The sequence below is a fragment of the Scyliorhinus torazame genome, chromosome 2 (assembly GCF_047496885.1).
Source record: "Scyliorhinus torazame isolate Kashiwa2021f chromosome 2, sScyTor2.1, whole genome shotgun sequence".
In the NCBI taxonomy this organism is placed as follows: domain Eukaryota; kingdom Metazoa; phylum Chordata; class Chondrichthyes; order Carcharhiniformes; family Scyliorhinidae; genus Scyliorhinus; species Scyliorhinus torazame.
In genome coordinates, this window is record NC_092708.1 from 6,356,193 (window position 1) to 6,382,382 (window position 26,190).

General features: G+C 51.7%; 1 protein-coding gene across 1 annotated transcript in view; it reads right to left on the reverse strand.

Moving 5' to 3' along the window:
* LOC140385859 (chondroitin sulfate synthase 2-like) overlaps nt 1-26,190 on the reverse strand; it is a 91,288-nt gene that overhangs the window by 37,942 nt on the left and 27,156 nt on the right. Inside the window, exon 2 of the mRNA XM_072468456.1 lies at nt 24,625-25,189. Coding sequence (XP_072324557.1) covers nt 24,625-25,189 — 565 coding nt within the window. The remainder of the gene's footprint in view (nt 1-24,624; nt 25,190-26,190) is intronic.

Genomic DNA, 26,190 nt, shown 5'->3' on the forward strand with positions numbered 1-26,190 from the left:
GAGACAGAGATAGAGAGAAATAGAGACAGATAGATAGAGAGATGGAGAGAGAGTGATAGAGAGAGAGACATAGAGTAGGATAGAGAGAGATACAAATAAAGCGGGAGTGAGATAGAAAGAGATAAAGAGAGAGAGAGACAGAGAGAAATAATGAGAGATAGATAGAGAGATAGAGAGAGAGATGGAGAGAGAGATAGATAGATAGAGAGAAAGAGAGATAGAGAGACAGAGACAGAGGCAGAGACAAGCCAGATATATATGTAGATATATATGTATAGAGAGAGAGAGAGCAAGAGAGAGAGAGCGCGAGAGACCACAGAGGGTTCAGTTCGGGGGAAACTAAATCCAACAACCTGTTCTGAACAGTCTGCATATATTTTGACAGCTGTGACAAATTCCTGCACAGCAAGTGAGTAAATCCGCTCAGTCCTAAATCCGCTCCATTCAGAAGTGATCCACTCCATCCTAGAACTATCCGCTCTATTCTCAAGAGGTCCACTCCACCCCAAAACAATCCACTCCGTTCTGAGGAGATCCACTCCACCCTAAAACAATCCGCTCCGTTCTGAGGAGATCCACTCCACCCGAAAACAATCTGCTCCGTTCTGAGGAGATCCACTCCACCCTAAAACAATCCGCTCCGTTCTGAGGAGATCCACTCCACCCTAAAACAATCCGCTCCATTCTGAGGAGATCCACTCCACCCTAAAACAATCCGCTCCGTTCTGAGGAGATCCACTCCACCCTAAAACAATCCGCTCCGTTCTGAGGAGATCCACTCCACCCTAAAACAATCCGCTCCGTTCTGAGGAGATCCACTCCAACCTAAAACAATCCGCTCCGTTCTGAAATGGTCCACTCCTTCCTGATGCAATCCAGTCCTTCTCAAACATTCCCTGATCGAGAAACCCTGCATTCCTGTGGGGGCATGCCCCTTTGTTGGGGGTGGGGGGTGGAGATATCAGGTCAATTGTGGACAGGCAGCTGTTTGATGATGGGGGTTGACAGTCAGAGTTGACAGCTGGAGTCTGGGGGCCGCTGAGTTTTGAAGTTTTCTTATTGCTTTCTCTATATAATTGTTTATTTCCAAATAAACCTGTTTGTTTACCTGCCTTGTTGGATGTCAGTTCCTTTTTCTGTTGTCACAGCCCTATTGAGAAACACCACTGCAGCAACGTGTGCGAGTTTAATGCCTCATATTGGAAAGCTGGGATCATTTGATCTGACACACAGCAATGGGTCCAATATGTGCAGTGTCTCTGATTGTTTTTGATGGTCAATGAAGTCGGGGGGAGAGGAAAAGCAGAGAGTAATATTTCTAACAGCCTGTGGGGCGCAGACTTATCAATCGATTCAAAGTCTGACTTCTACAGAGGCTCCAGATAAAAAAATCATTCGAGCAGCTTGTTGAACTGGCCAATGAGACCATCATCCAAAACCATAGCAATAACGCAGCAATATAAATTCTACATTAAAAACCCAGGACAGATGTTAGCGCCGTTCATGGCAAGCTTCAGCCAGTTAGCTGAACAACGTGAATGTGGATCAACACTCAGTGAGATGTTAAAAGATAGGTTGGTTTGTGGTGTGGTATAACATTACCTGCACAAACAACTGTGAATGTGAAGAGACAGAACTTACCTTGACAAGAGCGTTAGAGGTTGCTCGAGCTACAGAAAGTATGGAAAGTGGTGCACTAAAGTCGCAATGCGTGCAGCTAGTCATGGTCGACCAACTTTGGTGGGAAACCTCGGGGAGTTGTAGCTTCAGGGATGAGGGCGCTGAAAGCGGTGAGTCAAAGAGCAGTGAGGCAGACAGGCACAGAGATACAGAAAGTCTGCTCTGCAGATCAAGAACTTAAAAGAAAGCTACCAGTGTGTGTGGGAGTGGGGTGTGTGGGGTGTGTGGGGTGGGGTGTGTGGGGTGTGTGGGGTGGGGTGTGTGGGGTGTGTGGGGTGTGTGGGGTGGGGTGTGTGGGGTGTGTGGGGTGGGGTGTGTGGGAGTGGGGTGTGTGGGGTGGGGTGTGTGGGGTGTGTGGGGTGGGGTGTGTGGGGTGTGTGGGGTGGGGTGGGGCGAGAGCATCCTCAGGAGATGTGCAAATTTAAATATGGAACATGTTCTGCCTGTAACAGGAGGGGGCATATCAGCCTCCAGTGTCTGTCTCGAGCCACCATGTTGGGATTAAATGCAGAGTCAAACAAAATCTGCTCGCGGCCACCCGAAAAAAACAACTTGGTGGATAGTTGAGAAAATGACTCTGAGAAGAATCTGAAATGCAAACAATATTAAAGTGAGCAAGTCAGTCCCAATTTGGAGTTGTGTTAATGATGAACGGTCAGCCTCTAAGGATGGCAGTGGACACAGGAACGTCTGCCCCGGTCATAGGAGAGTCGACATGGGGTGGGGTCCAGCCCCTTAAATTAAAAAGCACAATGACCAGGCTGGCCATATACACTGGAGAAGGATTGAAGATAGTCACAGCAACACCAGTAACCTAGCAACATCAATCAGCCCAATTACCGATCATCGTGGTCAAGGCCCTGGTCTCATTGGCTCCTTCAGATCCGAGGTTGGAGATTTTCAGCATTAAAGGAAGCGTTTTCATGGAATATTAAGGAAATACTAAGAGGGATGTCAGAATGAAGTGGGCAGGATACAGGGTGATAAGGCAGAGATCTACGATGATCCTGAGGCAACACCCATGTTCCAGAGTTCGTCCAGTACTCTATGCTTTACACAAAAAGTCAAAGCTGAGCGGAAGCGACTGGGGGATTTAGGGATAATTAAGATATTATAGACTAACCATCAACCAAGATGCAAAACTGGATCTGTACCTTTTGTGAGGTTCAGGGAGAACCTGGCACCAATTTGTAGAGTCAAACGGAAAGGAACTTTATTCACAAGAATACGTACACAGAGCCAGTAACCACTGGCTCTCTCTCTCGCTGGTCCCACACTGGCCACTTCTGTTTATACAGCTGTGCTGCTAAAGATTGCCCCACACCTGCCTGTCCCCTCATTGGGGGAGCTCACCTATCTCAAGTAACATGGGGTAACCAATTGTCCCCAGCCAATAGGATCCAGGCAGGTTAGAACAGTGCCCTATACCAAACATCGAAGACCTGTGGCCAAGTTAGCTGGAGGGTTGGCTTACATGAAACTGGACATGAACCGTGCTGATCAGCAGATGGAGTTAGCGAGGTATCTCAGGAATTCGTAACAGTCAACACTCACAAAGGTATATATCAACATACCCGGCTGCTGTTCGGAGTACCTTCCCAGGGCACCATGTTCCAATGTCCGATGGAAAGCTTGTTACACAGCATGCCGAGATAGTTGTCTATGTATTGATTATGGGAACCTCGAATGAAGAACACTTGGTAAATTTGGAGGACATGTTGAAACGATTAAAAGGAGCGGGGTAAAGCTCAAGAGAGGGAAATGCACCTTCCAAACCCCATGCAGTGACAGATCTGAGATTCAGGGTCAGTGCGCAAAGACTGAATCCCATGGAGGAAAATGAAAAAATGAAAATCGCTTATTGTCACAAGTAGGCTTGAATGAAGTTACTGTGAAAAGCCCCTAGTCGCCACATTCCGGCGCCTGTTCGGGGAGGCTGTTACATGAATCGAACCGTGCTGCTGGCCTGCCTTGGTCTGTTTCCAAAGCCAGCGATTTAGCCCTGTGCTAAACAGCCCCATGCCAGGAGCTGTTCATGTTCATTTCACATACAGCCCTCCTGAACCCGTGGGAATGGCCAGGTCGGCCGTGCGGGCGACTCCGTGTTGGTTTTGCAGTCCCTTCATGGGTAGTGTGTTTCGTCTCATTACTGACAGTCATTCGAAATGGATGGTGAACTGCACGGAGCCATTTAGTGGCTGCAATCGGAACCAAAGACCATACAACTTGTGGATCCCCGTAACTCAACAAGTAGGTTTTATTTTGCTGTGCACTCGGAGGCTTAAATACAAAGACAAGGTCTAAAGCCTGCTCGATGAAAGCAGGAATTTGGGATATATTGTAAGATTGTATTTGGTGTAGTAAGAGTTAACAACCTGGGTTAGTGTGTGCGGCTGCTGCGGTCATGATTTTAAAATAAATCCTCGTTTGAAATACAAGTATATTTGTGGTAATTGAAGCTATTTTCTTCTTTTTTTTATTCGTTAATGTGGAGGTCACAGGCTGGGCCAGCATTTATTGCCCAAGCTTAATTGCCCTTGGGGGGAAGTTAAGAGTCAATTGCTGTGGGTCTGGAGTCACATGTAGGCCAGACCAGGAAAGTATGTTATTCTCGAAGTCTGAATAAAGAATGTAGACTTCCAGTTAACACAAATTCTTTATTCAATGGGTTCGTTCTGTTTCCAGAGCTCAACTAGATACAATACAGTCAAGAGGTATGACCAGTGAAGCTAAGGTAAGCTGCCGATGCTGAGCTGTCTCTGTGTGCTGCTGCTCACTAGCCCTGCGCTTCTCAAAGAGGCGGATCCTCCCTTGGGCTGGACACTTTATACCCGTCTCTGATGCTGCCCTCTAGTGATGCTGTGGCTGTTCCATCTGTCTGCAGTCCCTCGAGTATGTGCAGATGTACAGATCACTACAGAAAGGACGGCAGATTTCCTTCCCTAAGTGAACCTGATGTGTTTTTACGACAATCGCCAACGGTTTCATGGTCATCATTCGACTTTTAATTCCAGATTTATATTGAATTCAAATTTCACCGTCTGCCCTGATGGGATTTGAACCCGGGACCCAGAGTACTCTGGGTCTCTGGATAACTAGTCCAGCGACAATACCACTACGTCGCCGCCTCCTCTGGTGTGATGTTAAAGACTCTTTAATCCTGTGTCAGTAATAAAGTTTGTTTAATAAACCATGGGGGCGATTCTCCGAGCCCCGTGCCGGGCCGGAGAATGGGCGCAACCGCGCCACGATGTCCCGACGCCGGCGCGCGATTCTCCGAGGTGCGGGGCCGCCGATTCTCCGGCCCGGATGGGCCGAGCGGCCGCGCGGATACGACAGAGTCCCGCCGGCGCCGTTCACCCCTGGGTGCTGCCGGCGGGAACTCTGCTGGAACGGTCGGGGGGCGGCCTGTGGGGGGCTCCTTCACCGGGGGGGGGGCCTCCGATGGGGTCTGGCCCGCGATCAGGGCCCACCGATCAGCGGGCCGGCCTCTCCCCCCCCCCCCCCGGCTTACTTTCTGGCGCAGCCGGCCCCTGAACACCGACTACATCTTGAGTCGGGTCCGGCGCGCGAAAGAAGTCCCCCGCGCTTGCGCAGGATGGTGCGTCCCAACTTTCATAAGAGATAGGATGTATAATCATCTGGAAAGGAATAATTTGATTAGAGATAGTCAACACGGTTTTGTGAAGGGTAGGTCGTGCCTCACAAACCTTATCGAGTTCTTTGAGAAGGTGACCAAACAGGTGGATGAGGGTAAAGCAGTTGATGTGGTGTATATGGATTTCAGTAAAGCGTTTGATAAGGTTCCCCACGGTAGGCTACTGCAGAAAATACGGAGGCTGGGGATTCAGGGTGATTTAGCAGTTTGGATCAGAAATTGGCTAGCTGGAAGAAGACAAAGGGTGGTGGTTGATGGGAAATGTTCAGACTGGAGTCCAGTTACTAGTGGTGTACCACAAGGATCTGTTTTACTGCGGTTTGTCATTTTTATAAATAACCTGGAGGAGGGCGTAGAAGGATGGGTGAGTAAATTTGCAGATGACACTACAGTCGGTGGAGTTGAGGACAGTGCGGAAGGATGTTACAAGTTACAGAGGGACATTGATAAGCTGCAGTGCTGGGCTGAGAGGTGGCAAATGGAGTTTAATGCAGAAAAGTGTGAGGTGATTCATTTTGGAAGGAATAACAGGAAGACAGAGTACTGGGCTAATGGTAAGATTCTTGGCAGTGTGGATGAGCAGAGAGATCTCGGTGTCCATGTACATAGATCCCTGAAAGTTGCCACCCAGGTTGAGAGGGTTGTTAAGAAGGAGTACGGTGTGTTAGCTTTTATTGGTAGAGGGATTGAGTTTTGGAGCCATGAGGTCATGTTGCAGCTGTACAAAACTCTGGAACGGCCGCATTTAGAGTATGCGCGCAATTCTGGTCGTCGCATTATGGGAAGGATGTGGAAGATTTGGAAAGGGTGCAGAGGAGATTGACCAGAATGTTGCCTGGTATGAAGGAAAGATCTTATGAGGAAAGGCTGAGGGACTTGAGGCTGTTTTCATTAGAGAGAAGGTTAAGAGGTGACTTAATTGAGGCATGCAAGATGATCAGAGGGTTGGATAGGGTGGACAGTGAGAGTCTTTTTCCTCGGATGGTGATGTCTAGCACGAGGGGACATACCTTTAAATTGAGGGGAGATAGGTATAAGACAGATGTCAGAGGTAGGTTCTTTACTCAGAGAGTAGTAAGGGTGTGGAACGCCCTGCCTGCAACAGTAGTGGACTCGCCAACACTAAGCGCATTCAAATGGTCATTGGATAGACATATGGACGGTAAGGGAATAGTGTAGATGGGCTTTAGAGTGGTTTCACAAGTCGGCGCAACATCGAGGGCCAAAGGGCCTGTACTGCGCTGTAATGTTCTATGTTCTACGTTCCATTGTTAAGGATGAAATTTCTAAATTCTTGGAAGTGCAGGGTCGGATTAGGACAAGTCAGCATGGATTTAGTAAGGGGAGGTCGTGTCTGACAAACCTGTTAAGAGTTCTTTGAAGAGATAACAAATAGGTGAGACCAAGGAGAGCCAATGGATGTTATCTATCTTGACTTCCAAAAGGCCTTTGCCTCATGGGAGACTGCTGAGTAAAATAAGGGCCCATGGTATTCGAGGCAAGGTACTAACATGGATTGACGATTGGCTGTCAGGCAGAAGGCAGAGAGTTGGGATAAAAGGTTCTATTTCGGAATGGCAACCGGTGACAAGTGGTGTCCCGCAGGGTTCAGTGTTGGGGCCACAGCTGTTCTCTTTATATATTAACGATCTAGATGACGGGACTGGGGGCATTCTGGCTAAGTTTGCCGATGATACAAAGATAGGTGGAGGGGCAGGTAGTATGGAGGAGGTGGGGAGGCTGCAGAAAGATTTAGACAGTTTAGGAGAGTGGTCCAAGAAATGGCTGATGAAATTCAACGTGGGCAAGTGTGAGGTCTTGCACTTTGGAAAAAAGAATAGAGGCATGGGCTATTTTCTAAACGGTGACAAAATTCATAATGCTGAAGTGCAAAGGGACTTGGGAGTCCTAGTCCAGGATTCTCTCAAGGTAAACTTGCAGGTTGAGTCCGTAATTGAGAAAGCAAATGCAATGTTGTCATTCATCTCAAGAGGCTTGGAATATAAAAGCAGGGATGTACTTCTGAAGCTTTATAAAGCATTAGTTAGGCCCCATTTAGAATACTGTGAGCAATTTTGGGCCCCACACCTCAGGAAGGACATACTGGCACTGGAGCGGGTCCAGCGGAGATTCACACGGATGATCCCAGGAATGGTAGGCCTAACATACGATGAACGTCTGAGGATCCTGGGATTATATTCATTGGAGTTTAGGAGGTTGAGGGGAGATCTAATAGAAACTTACAAGATAATGAATGGCTTAGATAGGGTGGACGTAGGGAAGTTGTTTCCATTTGCAGGGGAGACTAGGACCCGGGGGCACAGCCTTAGAATAAAAGGGAGTCACTTTAGAACAGAGATGAGGAGAAATGTCTTCAGCCAGAGAGTTGTGGGTCTGTGGAATTCATTGCCACAGAGGGCAGTGGAGGCCGGGACGTTGAGTGTCTTTAAGACAGAAGTTGATAAATTCTTGATTTCTCGAGGAATTAAGGGCTATGGAGAGAGAGCGGGTAAATGGAGTTGAAATCAGCCATGATTGAATGGCGGAGTGGACTCGATGGGCCGAATGGCCTTACTTCCGCTCCTATGTCTTATGGTCTTATGTTCAACTGCGCAGGATTGAGCTGGCCCAACTGCGCAGGCGTGGGTTGCTGCGGCACCTATTTGGCGCCGCGAGAGGAGGCTGTACCGCTCCAGCACCGTGCTGGCCCCCTATGGGGGCCAGAATCGTACGTAACCAGGCCCAGTTCGCGCCCTCGTGAAACGCGACGGCGCGAACTCTCGGGCCCAATATTGGAGAATCGCCCCCCACATCCCTATCTCGGTGAAATCCCTCCCGGAGTGAAGTCCCCTTTCCTCACAGTCTGACAAAAGTAAAATAAAACTTTGGGCTTTCTGTCCCGTATCCCAGCCACTCTCGGTGTCTGGTCCGGGATCGAGCACCTGACTGATGAGGTCACCAGTGCTCATGTGACTCCCCTCTTAAAGGGACACTGCCTCAACATAACATACACCAACTATAATACATAACAGATGGACATTGATCAGATGAATACCACCACCTCTGTAGCCACATTTGATAAACTACGACAGATGTTCACCACAGATGGCATGGTGGAAGTGCTTGTCTCTGACAGAGGGACTGCATTCACGAGCGCAGAATTCCAACATTTTATTCAAAACAATGGGATTCGGCACGCAAGAACAGCCTCCACAACCTGGCCTCAACGGGGTTCTCTGTAAAGGCTGTCCAGATGGTTAAATCTGTGATGAAAAGAGAGTCCGCTCTGTGCCTTTAAGACTTTGAATGGCCTGTTTTCTACTAATGTACAGAACAGTTCCACATGTCAAGACAGGGGTTACCCCTGCTCGACTGCTCATGGGAAGAGACCTTCGGACAAGACTCGATCTAATATTTCCAAATTTGGTGAGGAGGTTAGAAGGCAAGATGCCCAGGAGATATGTCATGACTCTGCAAAGTTGGGAGGAACTTTCAGGTGAACACATTAGTTTACGTCAGAAATTTCAATACCGGGTCCGATTGGGTTCCTGAAGTGGTCGTGGCCAAGACTGGTCGTGTGTCACACGTAGCAACGTGCGAGAGAAGGAAATGAAGCAGCTTGTGGACCACCTGAGGTGGACCACCCACAGTAACAGTTGAACAGCCTCTCACTGCTACACCTGTTAACGTTGATTCAATGGAACCAAATCCAATAACCCGGAGGAGGGGCCAAGTAACATTCCCGTGGGAATTGGGCAGATTAGCAGCACTGGAGCAGCTGTACAAACAGGAAGCTTTCCTGTTGTCATTCCAGACAAAACTCCATCGACTGATGAAGCATCTCGGGATGGGCTATAAATGTGGCCTAATCAGCGATACCCACATCCCGAAAATGAATTTAAAAAAGGAATTGCGACACGCTCAATGAATTTGAAAATGGACAGATCGACTTACTGACGGAGAGACTGTGTTAAATTTCCCCCCCATATTTGCTGTGTGAAATTGTAAACCGTTTTGTCATTATTGTAAATATTAGTTCAGAACTTGGAGGTGGAGGCGGATGTGGTGTGTGACCCTTTGTGGGGGAGATGTTATCAGAGGTCACATAACCCATCGGGAGAATTGTCCAGAAGTACTTGTTTTATAGATGGAGCGCAGGAGCCACTGAATCAACAAGGTTATTCATTGCTTTTCAATGTATATAATTTTTTGTTTACAAATAAGTCACCAATCTGTTTACCTGCCTTGTTGGTCATCCATTCCTCCCAGTTATTATCCATTCCTCCCAGTTATTACAGTTCTATAACAAACTGAAAAAAGTCCATTTTGTTCCACAACAATCTGCTTAATTTTGAAAATATGAGCTTTATAACAAAGATTGTTCCGTTGTCCAACAATCCGCTCCGTTCTCCAACTATCCGCTCCGTTCTCCAACTATCCGCTCCGTTCTCCAACTATCCGGAAATATGTTGCCTCCTGGGTGCAAGGGTCCTGGATGTCTCTGAGCGGCTGCAGGACATTCTAAAGGGGGAGGGTGAACAGCCAGCTGTCGTGGTGCATATAGGCACCAACGATATAGGTAAAAAACAGGATGAGGTCCTGCATGCTGAATTTAGGGAGTTAGGAGATAAACTTAAAAAGTAGGACCTCAAAGGTAGTAATCTCGGGATTGCTACCAATGCCACGTGCTAGTAAGAGTAGGAATGATAGGATAGGCAGGATGAATGCGTGGCTTGAAAGATGGTGCAGGAGGGAGCAATTCAGATTTTTGGGACATTGGAACTGGTTCTGGGGGAGGTGGGACCAGTACAAACCGGACGGTCTGCACCTGGGCAGGACTGGAACCAATGTCCTCGGGGGAGAGCTTGCTCGCGCTGTTGGGGAAGGTTTAAATTAATATGCCAGGGGGAGGAGAAACCATGTAAGGAGTCAGAGAAAGAGGGACCAAGGACAAAAACAAAAGGTAGAAAAGTGAATAAGAAAAGTGATAGGTGGATAAAACAAGGGCAAAATCCAAACAGAGAAATTGAGAAAAATATTGGGAGCAAGACAAGCATTGTGAAAAAGACAAACTTAAAGGCTCTGTGCCTTAATGCACGGAGCATTCGCAATAAAGTCGATGAGCTAATCGCGCAGGTAGACATAAATGGGTCTGATATAATTGGGATTACGGAGACATGGCTGCAGGGTGACCAGGGTTCTCAGTATTTCGGAAGGACAGGCATAAAGGAAAAGGTGGTGGCGTGGCACTGCTGGTTAAAGAGGAAATTAACACAATAGTGGGAAAGGATATTAACTCTGACAATGTGGAATCTGTATGGGTGGAGTTGAGAAATACCAAGGGACAAAAAAAATTAGTGGGTGTCATATTTAGACCCCCAAACTGCAGTGGTGAGGTTGGGAATGGCATTAAACAAGAAATTAGAGATGCATGTAATCAGGGAATATCGGTGATCATGGTGATTTTAATCTTCACATAGATTGGGCAAATCAAATTAGCCACAATGCCGTAGGGGAGGAATTCCTGGAGTGTATACGGGATGGTTTTCTTGACCAATATGTGGAGGAACCAACTAGAGAGCAGGCCACCTTAGACTGGGTACTGTGTAATGAGAAGGGAATCATTGCCAATCTGGCTGTACGAGACCCCTTGGGGATGAGCGACCATAACATGATAGAATTTTTTATCAAGTTGGAGAGTGAAGTAGTTGATTCGGAGACTCGGGTACTAAATCTTAATAAAGGGAACTATGAGGATATGAGGTGTGAGTTGGCCTTAATAGATTGGGGAGTTACTTAAAGGGATGACAGTGGATAGACAATGGCAAACATTCAAGGAACGCGTGGGGGAACTACAGCAACTGTTCATTCCTGTCTGGCACAAAAGCAAAGGGGGTAAGAGGGCCAATCCATGGCTTAGAAAAGAAATTCGAAATAGTATCCGATACAAGGAAGAAGCATATAGATTGTCCAAGAAAAATAATAGGTCTGAGGATTGGGAGCATCGAAAGGAAGCTTGCAGGGAACATAAAGACTGACACTAACAGTTTCTACAGATACGTGAAGAGAAAGAGATTGGTAAAGAGAAATGTAGGCCCCCTACAGACAGAAACAGGGGAATGCATAACAAGGGACAAAGAAATGGCTGAGCAATTGAATACATACTTTGGTTCTGTCTTCACAAAGGAGGACACAAATCGAGGGAGTGCAGCGAAGGTTCACCAGGCTGATTCCAGGGATGGCAGGACTGTCATTTGAGGAGAGATTGACTAGGTTGGGATTGTTCTCGCTGGAGTTCGGAAGAATGAGGAGGGGATCTCATAGAGACTTATAGAGAGGGGCTGGTTTAGCATAGTGGGCTAAACAGATGGCTTGTAATGTACAACAAGTGCAGTAGCGCGGGTTCAATTCATGTACCGGCCTCCCTAAACAGGTGCCGGAATCTGGCGACTAGGGGCTTTTCAGAGTAACTTCGTTGAAGCCTACTTGTGACAATAAGCGATTATTAATTAAAATTCTGACAGGACTAGACAGGGTAGATGCAGGGAAGATGTTACCAATGATGGGTGTGTCCACAACCAGGGGTCACAGCCTGAGGATTCAGGGTAAACATTTCGGACAGAGATAAGGAGACATTTCTTCACACAAAGAGTGGTGAGCCTGTGGAATTCATTACCACAGGAAGTAGTTGATGCTAAAACTCTGAATATATTCAAGAGGCGGCTGGATATAACACTTGGGGAGAATGGGATCAAAGGCTATGGGGAGAAAGCAGGATTAGGCTATTGAGTTGGATGATCAGCCATGATGGTGATGAATGGCGGAGCAGGCTCGAAGGGCCAAAAGGCCTCCTCCTATCTTCTATGTATCTATGTATCTCGAACAATCCGCTCCTTTAAACCACAATCCGCTCGGTTCCGGAACAATCCGCACCGTTCCGGAACAATCCGCTCTGTTCCACCACAATCCGCACCGTTCCAGAACAATCCGCTCTGTTCCACCACAATCCACACCGTTCCAGAACAATCCGCTCTGTTCCACCACAATCCACATCGTTCCGGAACAATCCGCTCCGTTCCACCACAATCCGCACCGTTCCAGAACAATCCGCTCTGTTCCACCACAATCCACATCGTTCTGGAACAATCCGCTCCGTTCCACCACAATCCGCTCCGTTCCACCACAATCCGCTCCGTTCCACCACAATCCGCTCCGTTCCACCACAATCCGCTCCGTTCCACCACAATCCGCTCCGTTCCACCACAATCCGCTCCGTTCCACCACAATCCGCTCCGTTCCACCACAATCCGCTCCGTTCCACCACAATCCGCTCCGTTCCACCACAATCCGCTCCGTTCCACCACAATCCGCTCCGTTCCACCACAATCCGCTCCGTTCCACCACAATCCGCTCCGTTCCACCACAATCCGCTCCGTTCCACCACAATCCGCTCCGTTCCACCACAATCCGCTCCGTTCCACCACAATCCGCTCCGTTCCACCACAATCCGCTCCGTTCCACCACAATCCGCTCCGTTCCACCACAATCCGCTCCGTTCCACCACAATCCGCTCCGTTCCACCACAATCCGCTCCGTTCCACCACAATCCGCTCCGTTCCACCACAATCCGCTCCGTTCCACCACAATCCGCTCCGTTCCACCACAATCCGCTCCGTTCCACCACAATCCGCTCCGTTCCACCACAATCCGCTCCGTTCCACCACAATCCGCTCCGTTCCACCACAATCCGCTCCGTTCCACCACAATCCGCTCCGTTCCACCACAATCCGCTCCGTTCCACCACAATCCGCTCCGTTCCACCACAATCCGCTCCGTTCCACCACAATCCGCTCCGTTCCACCACAATCCGCTCCGTTCCACCACAATCCGCTCCGTTCCACCACAATCCGCTCCGTTCCACCACAATCCGCTCCGTTCCACCACAATCCGCTCCGTTCCACCACAATCCGCTCCGTTCCACCACAATCCGCTCCGTTCCACCACAATCCGCTCCGTTCCACCACAATCCGCTCCGTTCCACCACAATCCGCTCCGTTCCACCACAATCCGCTCCGTTCCACCACAATCCGCTCCGTTCCACCACAATCCGCTCCGTTCCACCACAATCCGCTCCGTTCCACCACAATCCGCTCCGTTCCACCACAATCCGCTCCGTTCCACCACAATCCGCTCCGTTCCACCACAATCCGCTCCGTTCCACCACAATCCGCTCCGTTCCACCACAATCCGCTCCGTTCCACCACAATCCGCTCCGTTCCACCACAATCCGCTCCGTTCCACCACAATCCGCTCCGTTCCACCACAATCCGCTCCGTTCCACCACAATCCGCTCCGTTCCACCACAATCCGCTCCGTTCCACCACAATCCGCTCCGTTCCACCACAATCCGCTCCGTTCCACCACAATCCGCTCCGTTCCACCACAATCCGCTCCGTTCCACCACAATCCGCTCCGTTCCACCACAATCCGCTCCGTTCCACCACAATCCGCTCCGTTCCACCACAATCCGCTCCGTTCCACCACAATCCGCTCCGTTCCACCACAATCCGCTCCGTTCCACCACAATCCGCTCCGTTCCACCACAATCCGCTCCGTTCCACCACAATCCGCTCCGTTCCACCACAATCCGCTCCGTTCCACCACAATCCGCTCCGTTCCACCACAATCCGCTCCGTTCCACCACAATCCGCTCCGTTCCACCACAATCCGCTCCGTTCCACCACAATCCGCTCCGTTCCACCACAATCCGCTCCGTTCCACCACAATCCGCTCCGTTCCACCACAATCCGCTCCGTTCCACCACAATCCGCTCCGTTCCACCACAATCCGCTCCGTTCCACCACAATCCGCTCCGTTCCACCACAATCCGCTCCGTTCCACCACAATCCGCTCCGTTCCACCACAATCCGCTCCGTTCCACCACAATCCGCTCCGTTCCACCACAATCCGCTCCGTTCCACCACAATCCGCTCCGTTCCACCACAATCCGCTCCGTTCCACCACAATCCGCTCCGTTCCACCACAATCCGCTCCGTTCCACCACAATCCGCTCCGTTCCACCACAATCCGCTCCGTTCCACCACAATCCGCTCCGTTCCACCACAATCCGCTCCGTTCCACCACAATCCGCTCCGTTCCACCACAATCCGCTCCGTTCCACCACAATCCGCTCCGTTCCACCACAATCCGCTCCGTTCCACCACAATCCGCTCCGTTCCACCACAATCCGCTCCGTTCCACCACAATCCGCTCCGTTCCACCACAATCCGCTCCGTTCCACCACAATCCGCTCCGTTCCACCACAATCCGCTCCGTTCCACCACAATCCGCTCCGTTCCACCACAATCCGCTCCGTTCCACCACAATCCGCTCCGTTCCACCACAATCCGCTCCGTTCCACCACAATCCGCTCCGTTCCACCACAATCCGCTCCGTTCCACCACAATCCGCTCCGTTCCACCACAATCCGCTCCGTTCCACCACAATCCGCTCCGTTCCACCACAATCCGCTCCGTTCCACCACAATCCGCTCCGTTCCACCACAATCCGCTCCGTTCCACCACAATCCGCTCCGTTCCACCACAATCCGCTCCGTTCCACCACAATCCGCTCCGTTCCACCACAATCCGCTCCGTTCCACCACAATCCGCTCCGTTCCACCACAATCCGCTCCGTTCCACCACAATCCGCTCCGTTCCACCACAATCCGCTCCGTTCCACCACAATCCGCTCCGTTCCACCACAATCCGCTCCGTTCCACCACAATCCGCTCCGTTCCACCACAATCCGCTCCGTTCCACCACAATCCGCTCCGTTCCACCACAATCCGCTCCGTTCCACCACAATCCGCTCCGTTCCACCACAATCCGCTCCGTTCCACCACAATCCGCTCCGTTCCACCACAATCCGCTCCGTTCCACCACAATCCGCTCCGTTCCACCACAATCCGCTCCGTTCCACCACAATCCGCTCCGTTCCACCACAATCCGCTCCGTTCCACCACAATCCGCTCCGTTCCACCACAATCCGCTCCGTTCCACCACAATCCGCTCCGTTCCACCACAATCCGCTCCGTTCCACCACAATCCGCTCCGTTCCACCACAATCCGCTCCGTTCCACCACAATCCGCTCCGTTCCACCACAATCCGCTCCGTTCCACCACAATCCGCTCCGTTCCACCACAATCCGCTCCGTTCCACCACAATCCGCTCCGTTCCACCACAATCCGCTCCGTTCCACCACAATCCGCTCCGTTCCACCACAATCCGCTCCGTTCCACCACAATCCGCTCCGTTCCACCACAATCCGCTCCGTTCCACCACAATCCGCTCCGTTCCACCACAATCCGCTCCGTTCCACCACAATCCGCTCCGTTCCACCACAATCCGCTCCGTTCCACCACAATCCGCTCCGTTCCACCACAATCCGCTCCGTTCCACCACAATCCGCTCCGTTCCACCACAATCCGCTCCGTTCCACCACAATCCGCTCCGTTCCACCACAATCCGCTCCGTTCCACCACAATCCGCTCCGTTCCACCACAATCCGCTCCGTTCCACCACAATCCGCTCCGTTCCACCACAATCCGCTCCGTTCCACCACAATCCGCTCCGTTCCACCACAATCCGCTCCGTTCCACCACAATCCGCTCCGTTCCACCACAATCCGCTCCGTTCCACCACAATCCGCTCCGTTCCACCACAATCCGCTCCGTTCCACCACAATCCGCTCCGTTCCACCACAATCCGCTCCGTTCCACCACAATCCGCTCCGTTCCACCACAATCCGCTCCGTTCCACCACAATCCGCTCCGTTCCACCACAATCCGCTCCGTTCCACCACAATCCGCTCCGTTCCACCACAATCCGCTCCGTTCCACCACAATCCGCTCCGTTCCACCACAATCCGCTCCGTTCCACCACAATCCGCTCCGTTCCACCACAATCCGCTCCGTTCCACCACAATCCGCTCCGTTCCACCACAATCCGCTCCGTTCCACCACAATCCGCTCCGTTCCACCACAATCCGCTCCGTTCCACCACAATCCGCTCCGTTCCACCACAATCCGCTCCGTTCCACCACAATCCGCTCCGTTCCACCACAATCCGCTCCGTTCCACCACAATCCGCTCCGTTCCACCACAATCCGCTCCGTTCCACCACAATCCGCTCCGTTCCACCACAATCCGCTCCGTTCCACCACAATCCGCTCCGTTCCACCACAATCCGCTCCGTTCCACCACAATCCGCTCCGTTCCACCACAATCCGCTCCGTTCCACCACAATCCGCTCCGTTCCACCACAATCCGCTCCGTTCCACCACAATCCGCTCCGTTCCACCACAATCCGCTCCGTTCCACCACAATCCGCTCCGTTCCACCACAATCCGCTCCGTTCCACCACAATCCGCTCCGTTCCACCACAATCCGCTCCGTTCCACCACAATCCGCTCCGTTCCACCACAATCCGCTCCGTTCCACCACAATCCGCTCCGTTCCACCACAATCCGCTCCGTTCCACCACAATCCGCTCCGTTCCACCACAATCCGCTCCGTTCCACCACAATCCGCTCCGTTCCACCACAATCCGCTCCGTTCCACCACAATCCGCTCCGTTCCACCACAATCCGCTCCGTTCCACCACAATCCGCTCCGTTCCACCACAATCCGCTCCGTTCCACCACAATCCGCTCCGTTCCACCACAATCCGCTCCGTTCCACCACAATCCGCTCCGTTCCACCACAATCCGCTCCGTTCCACCACAATCCGCTCCGTTCCACCACAATCCGCTCCGTTCCACCACAATCCGCTCCGTTCCACCACAATCCGCTCCGTTCCACCACAATCCGCTCCGTTCCACCACAATCCGCTCCGTTCCACCACAATCCGCTCCGTTCCACCACAATCCGCTCCGTTCCACCACAATCCGCTCCGTTCCACCACAATCCGCTCCGTTCCACCACAATCCGCTCCGTTCCACCACAATCCGCTCCGTTCCACCACAATCCGCTCCGTTCCACCACAATCCGCTCCGTTCCACCACAATCCGCTCCGTTCCACCACAATCCGCTCCGTTCCACCACAATCCGCTCCGTTCCACCACAATCCGCTCCGTTCCACCACAATCCGCTCCGTTCCACCACAATCCGCTCCGTTCCACCACAATCCGCTCCGTTCCACAACAATCGGCTCCGTTCCACAACAATCGGCTCAGTCCTTGTTATTCCTCATTGGGTTCTGGAACAGTGCGCGGAATTCCCCCATTTTGAGACTAACTCCTGGAGCAGGTGCGGGAACGTCGAGAGCTTCCCGCTGCACAGGCCGACAGGAAAACACGCCAAATCTCCCAGCCCTGATCTCATTAATTATGCAGCTGGGTGTTTTGCAATAGACTCCGTGGTGGGCAGCTCCGATGATGCATTGACAGCTATCCTATCGGGAAACATACTGACAAGGTGGCAACATCATTGATCCTCTGTTGAAGAATTAGGATGGATCTCCTGAGAATGAGGATGGATCTCCAGGAATATTCTGAGTCTGGTGCAGTGTTTTTCAAACTTTTTTTCCGGGGATCCATTTTTACCTACCGGCCATACTTCCACACCGGCCGACCTTCGCGGCCCACGCCGGCCGACCTTCGCGACCCACACCGGCCGACCTTCGCGGCCCACGCCGGCCGACCTTCGCGACCCACCATTTTCTCTCACCTTGTTTGTTGCTGACATAAATCGAGGAAATGGTTTTGGGTCCCTTTGGCCCCCCCGAACTTGGAAAAAAAAGGCTGTGACCATATTTTTAAAAATGCGGCCGCACTGCGCATGCGCTTAGTTTTGCGCATACGCACCGATGATCAAGCATGCATGTGCAGGGCAGCCAAATTTTTTCATCTGTTCCTGGCCATTTTGAAGGACGCTTGCAACCGGCATTATTAAAAGCCAGCTGTTGCACGCGGATTTGAGCGATCGGAACGCCGCGATGGACGGCTCCACAACCCTCCCGACTCCCGCCCGCGACCCACCCGCAGGTCGCGCCCCCGAGTTTGACAATCCCTGGTCTGGAGGATGGACCTTCTCCAGGTCACAGAATCTGGAATGCCCACCTGTAGATGCTCTGGGTCTCTCTCGCTGTCTCTCTCTCCCCCCGTCTCTCTCTCCCCCCGTCTCTCTCTCTCTCCCCGTCTCTCTCTCTCTCCCCGTCTCTCTCTCTCTCCCCGTCTCTCTCTCTCTCCCCGTCTCTCTCTCTCTCCCCGTCTCTCTCTCTCTCCCCGTCTCTCTCTCTCTCCCCGTCTCTCTCTCTTTCTCCCCCCCCCCCCCCCCCCCCCGGGATCCCGGGCTGCTGGAGTTATGTGGAATTTTTTTCAATGATTCAGTTACAAATAGTGAGTGCACTTCTGGGTGCCGCACTTGGGAAATGATGTGAAGTCATTAGAGAGGGAGCAAAAATTATTTACGACAATGATCCCAGAGATTCAGTAACCAGCAACGTGGCGGAGTTAATAACCAGCAACATGGCGGAGTTCGGTAACCAGCAACCTGGTGGAGTTCAGTAACCAGCAGCGTGGCCGAGTTCAGTAACCAGCAACGTGGCTGAGTTCAGTAACCAGCAACGTGGCGGAGTTCGGTAACCAGCAACGTGTCGGAGTTCAGTAACCAGCAACGTGGCCGAGTTCAGTAACCAGCAACGTGGCCGAGTTCAGTAACCAGCAGCGTGGCCGAGTTCAGTAACCAGCAACGTGGCCGAGTTCAGTAACCAGCAACGTGGCGGAGTTCAGTAACCAGCAACGTGGCGGAGTTCGGTAACCAGCAACGTGGCGGAGTTCAGCAACCAGCAACCTGGTGGAGTTCAGTAACCAGCAATGTGGCGAAGTTCAGTAACCAGCAACCTGGTGGAGTTCAGTAACCAGCAACGTGGCGAAGTTCAGTAACCAGCAACCTGGTGGAGTTCAGTAACCAGCAACATGGCGGAGTTCGGTAACCAGCAACCTGGTGGAGTTCAGTAACCAGCAACGTGTCGGAGTTCAGTAACCAGCAACGTGGCCGAGTTCAGTAACCAGCAACGTGGCGGAGTTCGGTAACCAGCAACATGGCGGAGTTCAGTAACCAGCAACGTGGCGGAGTTCAGTAACCAGCAACGTGTCGGAGTTCGGTAACCAGCAACGTGGCGGAGTTCGGTAACCAGCAACGTGGCCGAGTTCAGTAACCAGCAGCGTGGCAGAGTTCAGTAACCAGCAACCTGGCGGAGTTCGGTAACCAGCAACGTGTCGGAGTTCAGTAACCAGCAACGTGGCCGAGTTCAGTAACCATCAACGTGGCAGAGTTCAGTAACCAGCAACGTGGCGGAGTTCAGTAACCAGCAACGTGGCGGAGTTCGGTAACCAGCAACGTGGCCGAGTTCAGTAACCAGCAACCTGGCCGAGTTCAGTAACCAGCAACGTGGCGGAGTTCGGTAACCAGCAACATGGCTGAGTTCAGTAACCAGCAACGTGTCGGAGTTCGGTAACCAGCAACGTGTCGGAGTTCGGTAACCAGCAACGTGGCGGAGTTCAGTAACCAGCAACGTGGCGGAGTTCAGTAACCAGCAATGTGGCAGAGTTCCGTAACCAGCAACGTGGCGGAGTTAATAACCAGCAACGTGGCGGAGTTCAGTAACCAGCAATGTGGCGAAGTTCAGTAACCAGCAACGTGGCGGAGTTCAGTAACCAGCAATGTGGCGAAGTTCAGTAACCAGCAACCTGGTGGAGTTCAGTAACCAGCAACGTGTCGGAGTTCGGTAACCAGCAACGTGTCGGAGTTCGGTAACCAGCAACGTGGCTGAGTTCAGTAACCAGCAACGTGGCGGAGTTCGGTAACCAGCAACGTGGCGGAGTTCAGTAACCAGCAAAGTGGCCGAGTTCAGTAACCAGCAACGTGGCCGAGTTCAGTAACCAGCAACGTGGCTGAGTTCAGTAACCAGCAACGTGGCGGAGTTCAGTAACCAGCAACGTGGCGGAGTTAATAACCAGCAACGTGGTGGAGTTCAGTAACCAGCAACGTGGCGGAGTTCGGTAACCAGCAACGTGTCGGAGTTCAGTAACCAGCAGCGTGGCCGAGTTCAGTAACCAGCAACGTGGCTGAGTTCAGTAACCAGCAACGTGGCGGAGTTCGGTAACCAGCAACGTGGCGGAGTTCAGTAACCAGCAAAGTGGCCGAGTTCAGTAACCAGCAATGTGGCCGAGTTCAGTAACCAGCAGCGTGGCCGAGTTCAGTAACCAGCAACGTGGCGGAGTTCAGTAACCAGCAACCTGGCGGAGTTCAGTAACCAGCAATGTGGCGAAGTTCAGTAACCAGCAGCGTGGCGGAGTTCAGTAACCAGCAGCGTGGCGGAGTTCAGTAACCAGCAGCGTGGCGGAGTTCAGTAACCAGCAACGTGTCGGAGTTCGGTAACCAGCAACGTGGCCGAGTTCGGTAACCAGCAACGTGGCGGAGTTCGGTAACCAGCAACGTGGCGGAGTTCAGTAACCAGCAACGTGGCGGAGTTCAGTAACCAGCAACGTGGCTGAGTTCGGTAACCAGCAACGTGGCCGAGTTCAGTAACCAGCAGCGTGGCCGAGTTCAGTAACCAGCAACGTGTCGGAGTTCAGTAACCAGCAACGTGTCGGAGTTCAGTAACCAGCAACGTGGCGGAGTTCAGTAACCAGCAACGTGGCGGAGTTCGGTAACCAGCAACCTGGCGGAGTTCAGTAACCAGCAACGTGTCGGAGTTCAGTAACCAGCAACGTGGCGGAGTTCAGTAACCAGCAGCGTGGCTGAGTTCAGTAACCAGCACGTCGCTGAGTTCAGTAACCAGCAACGTGGCGGAGTTCGGTAACCAGCAACATGGCTGAGTTCGGTAACCAGCAACGTGGCTGAGTTCAGTAACCAGCAGCTAACGACCAGCATCCTGCAAGATGCGGAACTGATCTCTCCTCACTCACCCCCTCTTCGCTCCTCATTTCTCAGCTTCACTTCCTTCTCGCCAGAAACACACTCAGCAATATTGGGTGGGGGTTTGAAGAGTGTGTGGGCGGGGGGCAGGTTATGGTGTATGGGGTAAATTGTAAATCAGACTCGGAGCATCGTCAGGGGGCACAGTTCTAAATTCAGGCAGAGGTTTTGAGCAAACACTTTAATTATCAAATTAACCGCTGGACCAAAAGGGGAGGGGAGGAGTCGCAGTGTTGGAGGGCAGTGAGGAGTCGCAGTGTTTGAGGGAATGAGGGAGTGTGGAGTCGCAGTGTTTGAGGGAATGAGGGAGTGAGGAGTCGCAGTGTTTGAGGGAATGAGGGAGTAAGGAGTCGCAGTGTTTGAGGGAATGAGGGAGTGAGGAGTCGCAGTCTTTGAGGGTGTGAGGGAGAGAGGAGTCACAACGTTTGAGGGAGTTGAAGGGGCTGGGTTAGCACAGAGGGCTAAACAGCTGGCTTGCATTGCGTAACAAGGCCAGCAGCGCGGGTTCAATTCCCATACCAGCCTCCCCGAACAGGTGCCAGAATGTGGCGACTAGGAGTTTTTCACAGTAACTTCATTGAAGCCTACTTGTGACAATAAGCGATTATTATTAGTGAGGGAGGGAGGTGTCGCAGTGTTTGAGGGAGTGAAGTAGGGAGCCGTCCCTCGGCTTGAGGCTGTGAGGGAGGGACAGTCCCTCAGTTTGAGGCTGTGAGGAGGGAGCAGGCCCTCAGTTTGAGGGAGTTCGGAGGGAGGGACAGTTCCTCAGTTTGAGGCTGTGAGGGAGGGAGCAGTCCCTCCGTTTGAGGCTGTGAGGGGGGAGGGAGCGCTCCCTCAGTTTGAGGGAGTTTGGAGGTACAGTCCCTCTGTTTGAGGCTGTGAGGGAGGGAGCAGTCCTTCGGCTTGAGGGAGTTTGGAGGGACTGTCCCTCAGTTTGAGAGAGTTTTGGAGGTACAGTCCCTCCGTTTGAGGCTGTGAGGGGGGAGGGAGCGCTCCCTCAGTTTGAGGGAGTTTGGAGGTACAGTCCCTCCGTTTGAGGCTGTGAGGGAGGGAGCAGTCCCTCGGTTGGAGGCTGTGGCTGCGTCACCGGGCTGAACCAATCGGACAGATTTCATGCCGAATCTTTGAGCAGTTTCTGGGTTTCGGGATCTGCCGTTCCCAGTTCCCCTCCGTCCAATCCCAGTCAGGGCCTCTCGGAATTCTTGGCAGCTGATCCGGCACAGAGAGGCTGAGAGAAGAGAGTTTGTGCTGGAGACACCCGAGAGAGAGTGGGAGGCGTCTGAAGTCCTGCTTCACACCAGGACAGGCCGGGGAGTGGGTTTCAGGCTGAGAAAGCTCACTCAGATCGCTAGGCCCTGGGGGCCTGAGCTTTCCACAGGCTGCGAATGTTCACTCAGATCGCTAGGCCCTGGGGGGCTGAGCTTTACACAGGCTGCGAATGTTCACTCAGATCGCTAGGCCCTGGGGGCCTGAGCTGTACACAGGCTGCGAATGTTCACTCAGATCGCTAGGCCCTGGGGGGCTGAGCTTTACACAGGCTGCGAATGTTCACTCAGATCGCTAGGCCCTGGGGGCCTGAGCTGTACACAGGCTGCGAATGTTCACTCAGATCGCTAGCTAGGCCCTGGGGGCCTGAGCTGTACACAGGCTGCTCTGTCTCACTGCTCCCAAACTGACGTCTTTCCTGCTCACAGCTTGACTACAATCCAAGAGAAACAAGGTTCCTCCTTGAGGCCACTTGCTCTCCTATACTAGCCCAATTCCAAACCACTTGATCAGGAAATCCGTACAATCTGACTGGATCCTGATTGACTGCTCCTGACAATGTCTTAAATCCCACTCCGAGATTCAGTTCTTTCCCGTTGGCCTGCAGAATGTGAACTATATTATTGAACAATTGGCAAAGAGAATTCACAGCTTCATGCAACGCAGGGGAAGGCCATTCAGCCTCTTGTGTCTGTGCTAGCTCTGTGAAGAAAGTATTCAAATCAGTCTCACTCCCCCCACTCTTTCCCCAGAGCCCGGCATAGTTCCCCTTTTCAACTATTTATCCGAATCCCTTTGGAAAGTTCCTGGTGAATATGCTTCCTCTGCCCCTTTCAGGCAGCACCTTCCCCATCACAACAGCCCGTTGCAGTGGGAGGGAGGGCAGTGGCAATTAGTTGTCTCATTTATGTTAAGTATCTAATAATTAGGCCTGCACAGTGGCGCAGTGGGTTAGCTCTGCTGCCTCACGGCGCCGAGGTCCCAGGTTCGATCCTGGCTCTGGGTCACTGTCCGTGTGGAGTTTGCACATTCTCCCCGTGTTTGCGTGGGTTTCGCCCCCACAACCCAAAGATGTGCAGGGGAGGTGGATTGAACACGCTAAATTGCCCCCTAATTGGAAAAAAATGAATTGGGTACTCCAAATTTATTTTTTTAAAGTATGTAATGATTGACACTGATATGTAAAGGGGCTTCAGGTGGCCTTTGTGTCAGGTGAAATGATGATAAGAGTTTTGTGCAGTCTGTTAAAGTGAAATAAAGGTGTTTGAGAAAAGGAGCAGAACCCTTGACTGTTTATACAACAGGATCTAAACGTCGAACAAGGGGGATCTCATTGAAACTTACAAAATTCTAACAGGATTAGACAGGGTGGATTCAGAAAGAATGTTCCCGATGGTGGGGGGGGGTGGGGGGAAAGAGTCCAGAACTAGGGGTCACAGTTTGAGGATAAGGGGTAAACCTTTAGGACTGAGGTGAGGAGAAATTTCTTCACCCAGTGAGCGGTGAATCTGTGGAATTCACTCCCACAGAAAGTAGTTGAGACCAAAACGTTGTGTAATTTCCAGAAGGAATTAGATACAGCTCTGGGAGTAAAGGGATCGAGGGATATGGGGGGGGGGAAGGCGGGATGAGGGTATTGAACTTGATGATCAGCCTTTATCATAATGAATGGTGGAGCAGGCTCGAGGGGCCGAATGGCCTCCTCCTGCTTCTATTTTCTATGTTTCTGTGCATGTTCTATTTTCCTGAGAGATGCTATGAACAGCACGTGAGACGGCAGGGTTAACCAGCGCACATCCTGCTACTCACCAGCCTGTCTGCTGGATGTGCGCCAGGAAGGCACCCCATCACAGCGGGGAGGGCAAAGTTGGCGGGATTGGAACGGTTAATACTCCCTCCCCACCTCCTCTCACATCACACATTGCAATACCGAAACTCACAGCTTCAAGAATCATTCACACCGAAAGCCACTCTGCTCTGGAGGGTAAATCCCCATTTTCAATGCAGGTGTTAAAGTCACCAGTGAGCTGTACCCACCTCGTAATTGCTGACACAATTCACCGACACATAGTCGATGATGCATCGACCCAGCCACTCATCGGGCCTGGCGCTCAGGATGTCATTCCGACAGTTCTCCAGGTGTGGCTGCAGTTTGATGAGGAGGCTCCGGGACAGCAGGTATCCGAATCCGCCGTGGCAGTAACGCCCCTCCGTCTCACCGCCAATAAATTCCTCAGGACGGCCCATGTACAGGTCAGTGTTGATGCTCAGGTGATTGACCAATCCCTTGATGCGATCGCTCTCCGTGTACGAGTCGTCCTGAATGATGTAGAACCAGTCGTACTCACCATTGTAACGTTCAAAAATGTACTTCACCGTCTGGTACATGTTCCAGATAGGCCGCTCGTCACCGTGGGTTACAATGTACATTCCATGCGGAATCTTCCGGCTCCTGGTCCCGGTGAAATACAGGACCTTGTCGATGTGATGGCCGATTGTTCGGTTCACTGCTACGGCCAGAGTGTTGAGAGTGGTTTTAGACGTCAGAACAGCAACGAGCAATCGTTCCCGGATTCCAAGCTCAGTGCTGATGTAACGTGACCTAAAACCAAATGGAAGGGAATATCAGACAACAGCTTACATTCATATACCACACTTAACGCAATGCACAGTCCACAGTGCACGATACGCGGAACATTATAAAACAAAGTATGATATCAGCCACTTGGAAGAAATATTAGGTCAGGTGATCGGAGACTGAGGCAAAGTGGTAGGTTGTAAGAAGTCTGAAAGGTGGAAATTGAGCGAGAGGGAGGGAGTTCCCAAGATTGGCCCAGGCAGCTGAAAGGACAATCACCAATAGTGGAGGGTCGTGTTACAGCACCTTGGGCGAGTCTGGGTCAAGTCCAGCCCCACAGGCCCCACCGAAAGTGTGAATTAACCAATAATGTGTATATTTTCCTGAGACCTTGGACCTTTGACCGCTCCAATGGTGTACGGGCACCAGATTTATAAGTAAAACATTAAAAAACTGTTTATTTATAATAAGAGAAGAGATAAACATTTAATGGAAACAATGGTCTACTCATCTAACTATTCCCCAGACCCTAACCCAACCTCCCACAGACACACACAAGACAGACACACAGTGAAGGGGTAGGAAAGGTTAAAAAATAACAGGGGTCAAAAGGGCTGAGGTGAACCTTTGCTGCTGAGTCTTTGGAGTCGGCGATCTTGAATTAATTGGTTCAACAAAGAAAAAAGATAAGTACACACAGGAACAGGCCCTTCGGCCCTCCAAGCCTGCGCCGATCTACAAGTTTGCGGATGATATGACTGTGGCTGCATCACAGCCTGGTACGGCAACTGCTCGGCCCAAGATCGCAAGAAACTGCAGAGTGTGGTGAACTCAGCCCAACGCATCACACAAGCTCCCCACCCCCACATTGATTCTGTCTGCACCTCCCGCTGCCTCAGGAAGGCAGACAGCATTATCAGAGACCCCTCCCACCCAGGTATTGCCTTCTTCCAGACCCTTCCATCAGGCAGAAGGTACAGAAGTCTGAAGACCCGCACATCCAGACATAGGAACAGCTTCTTCCC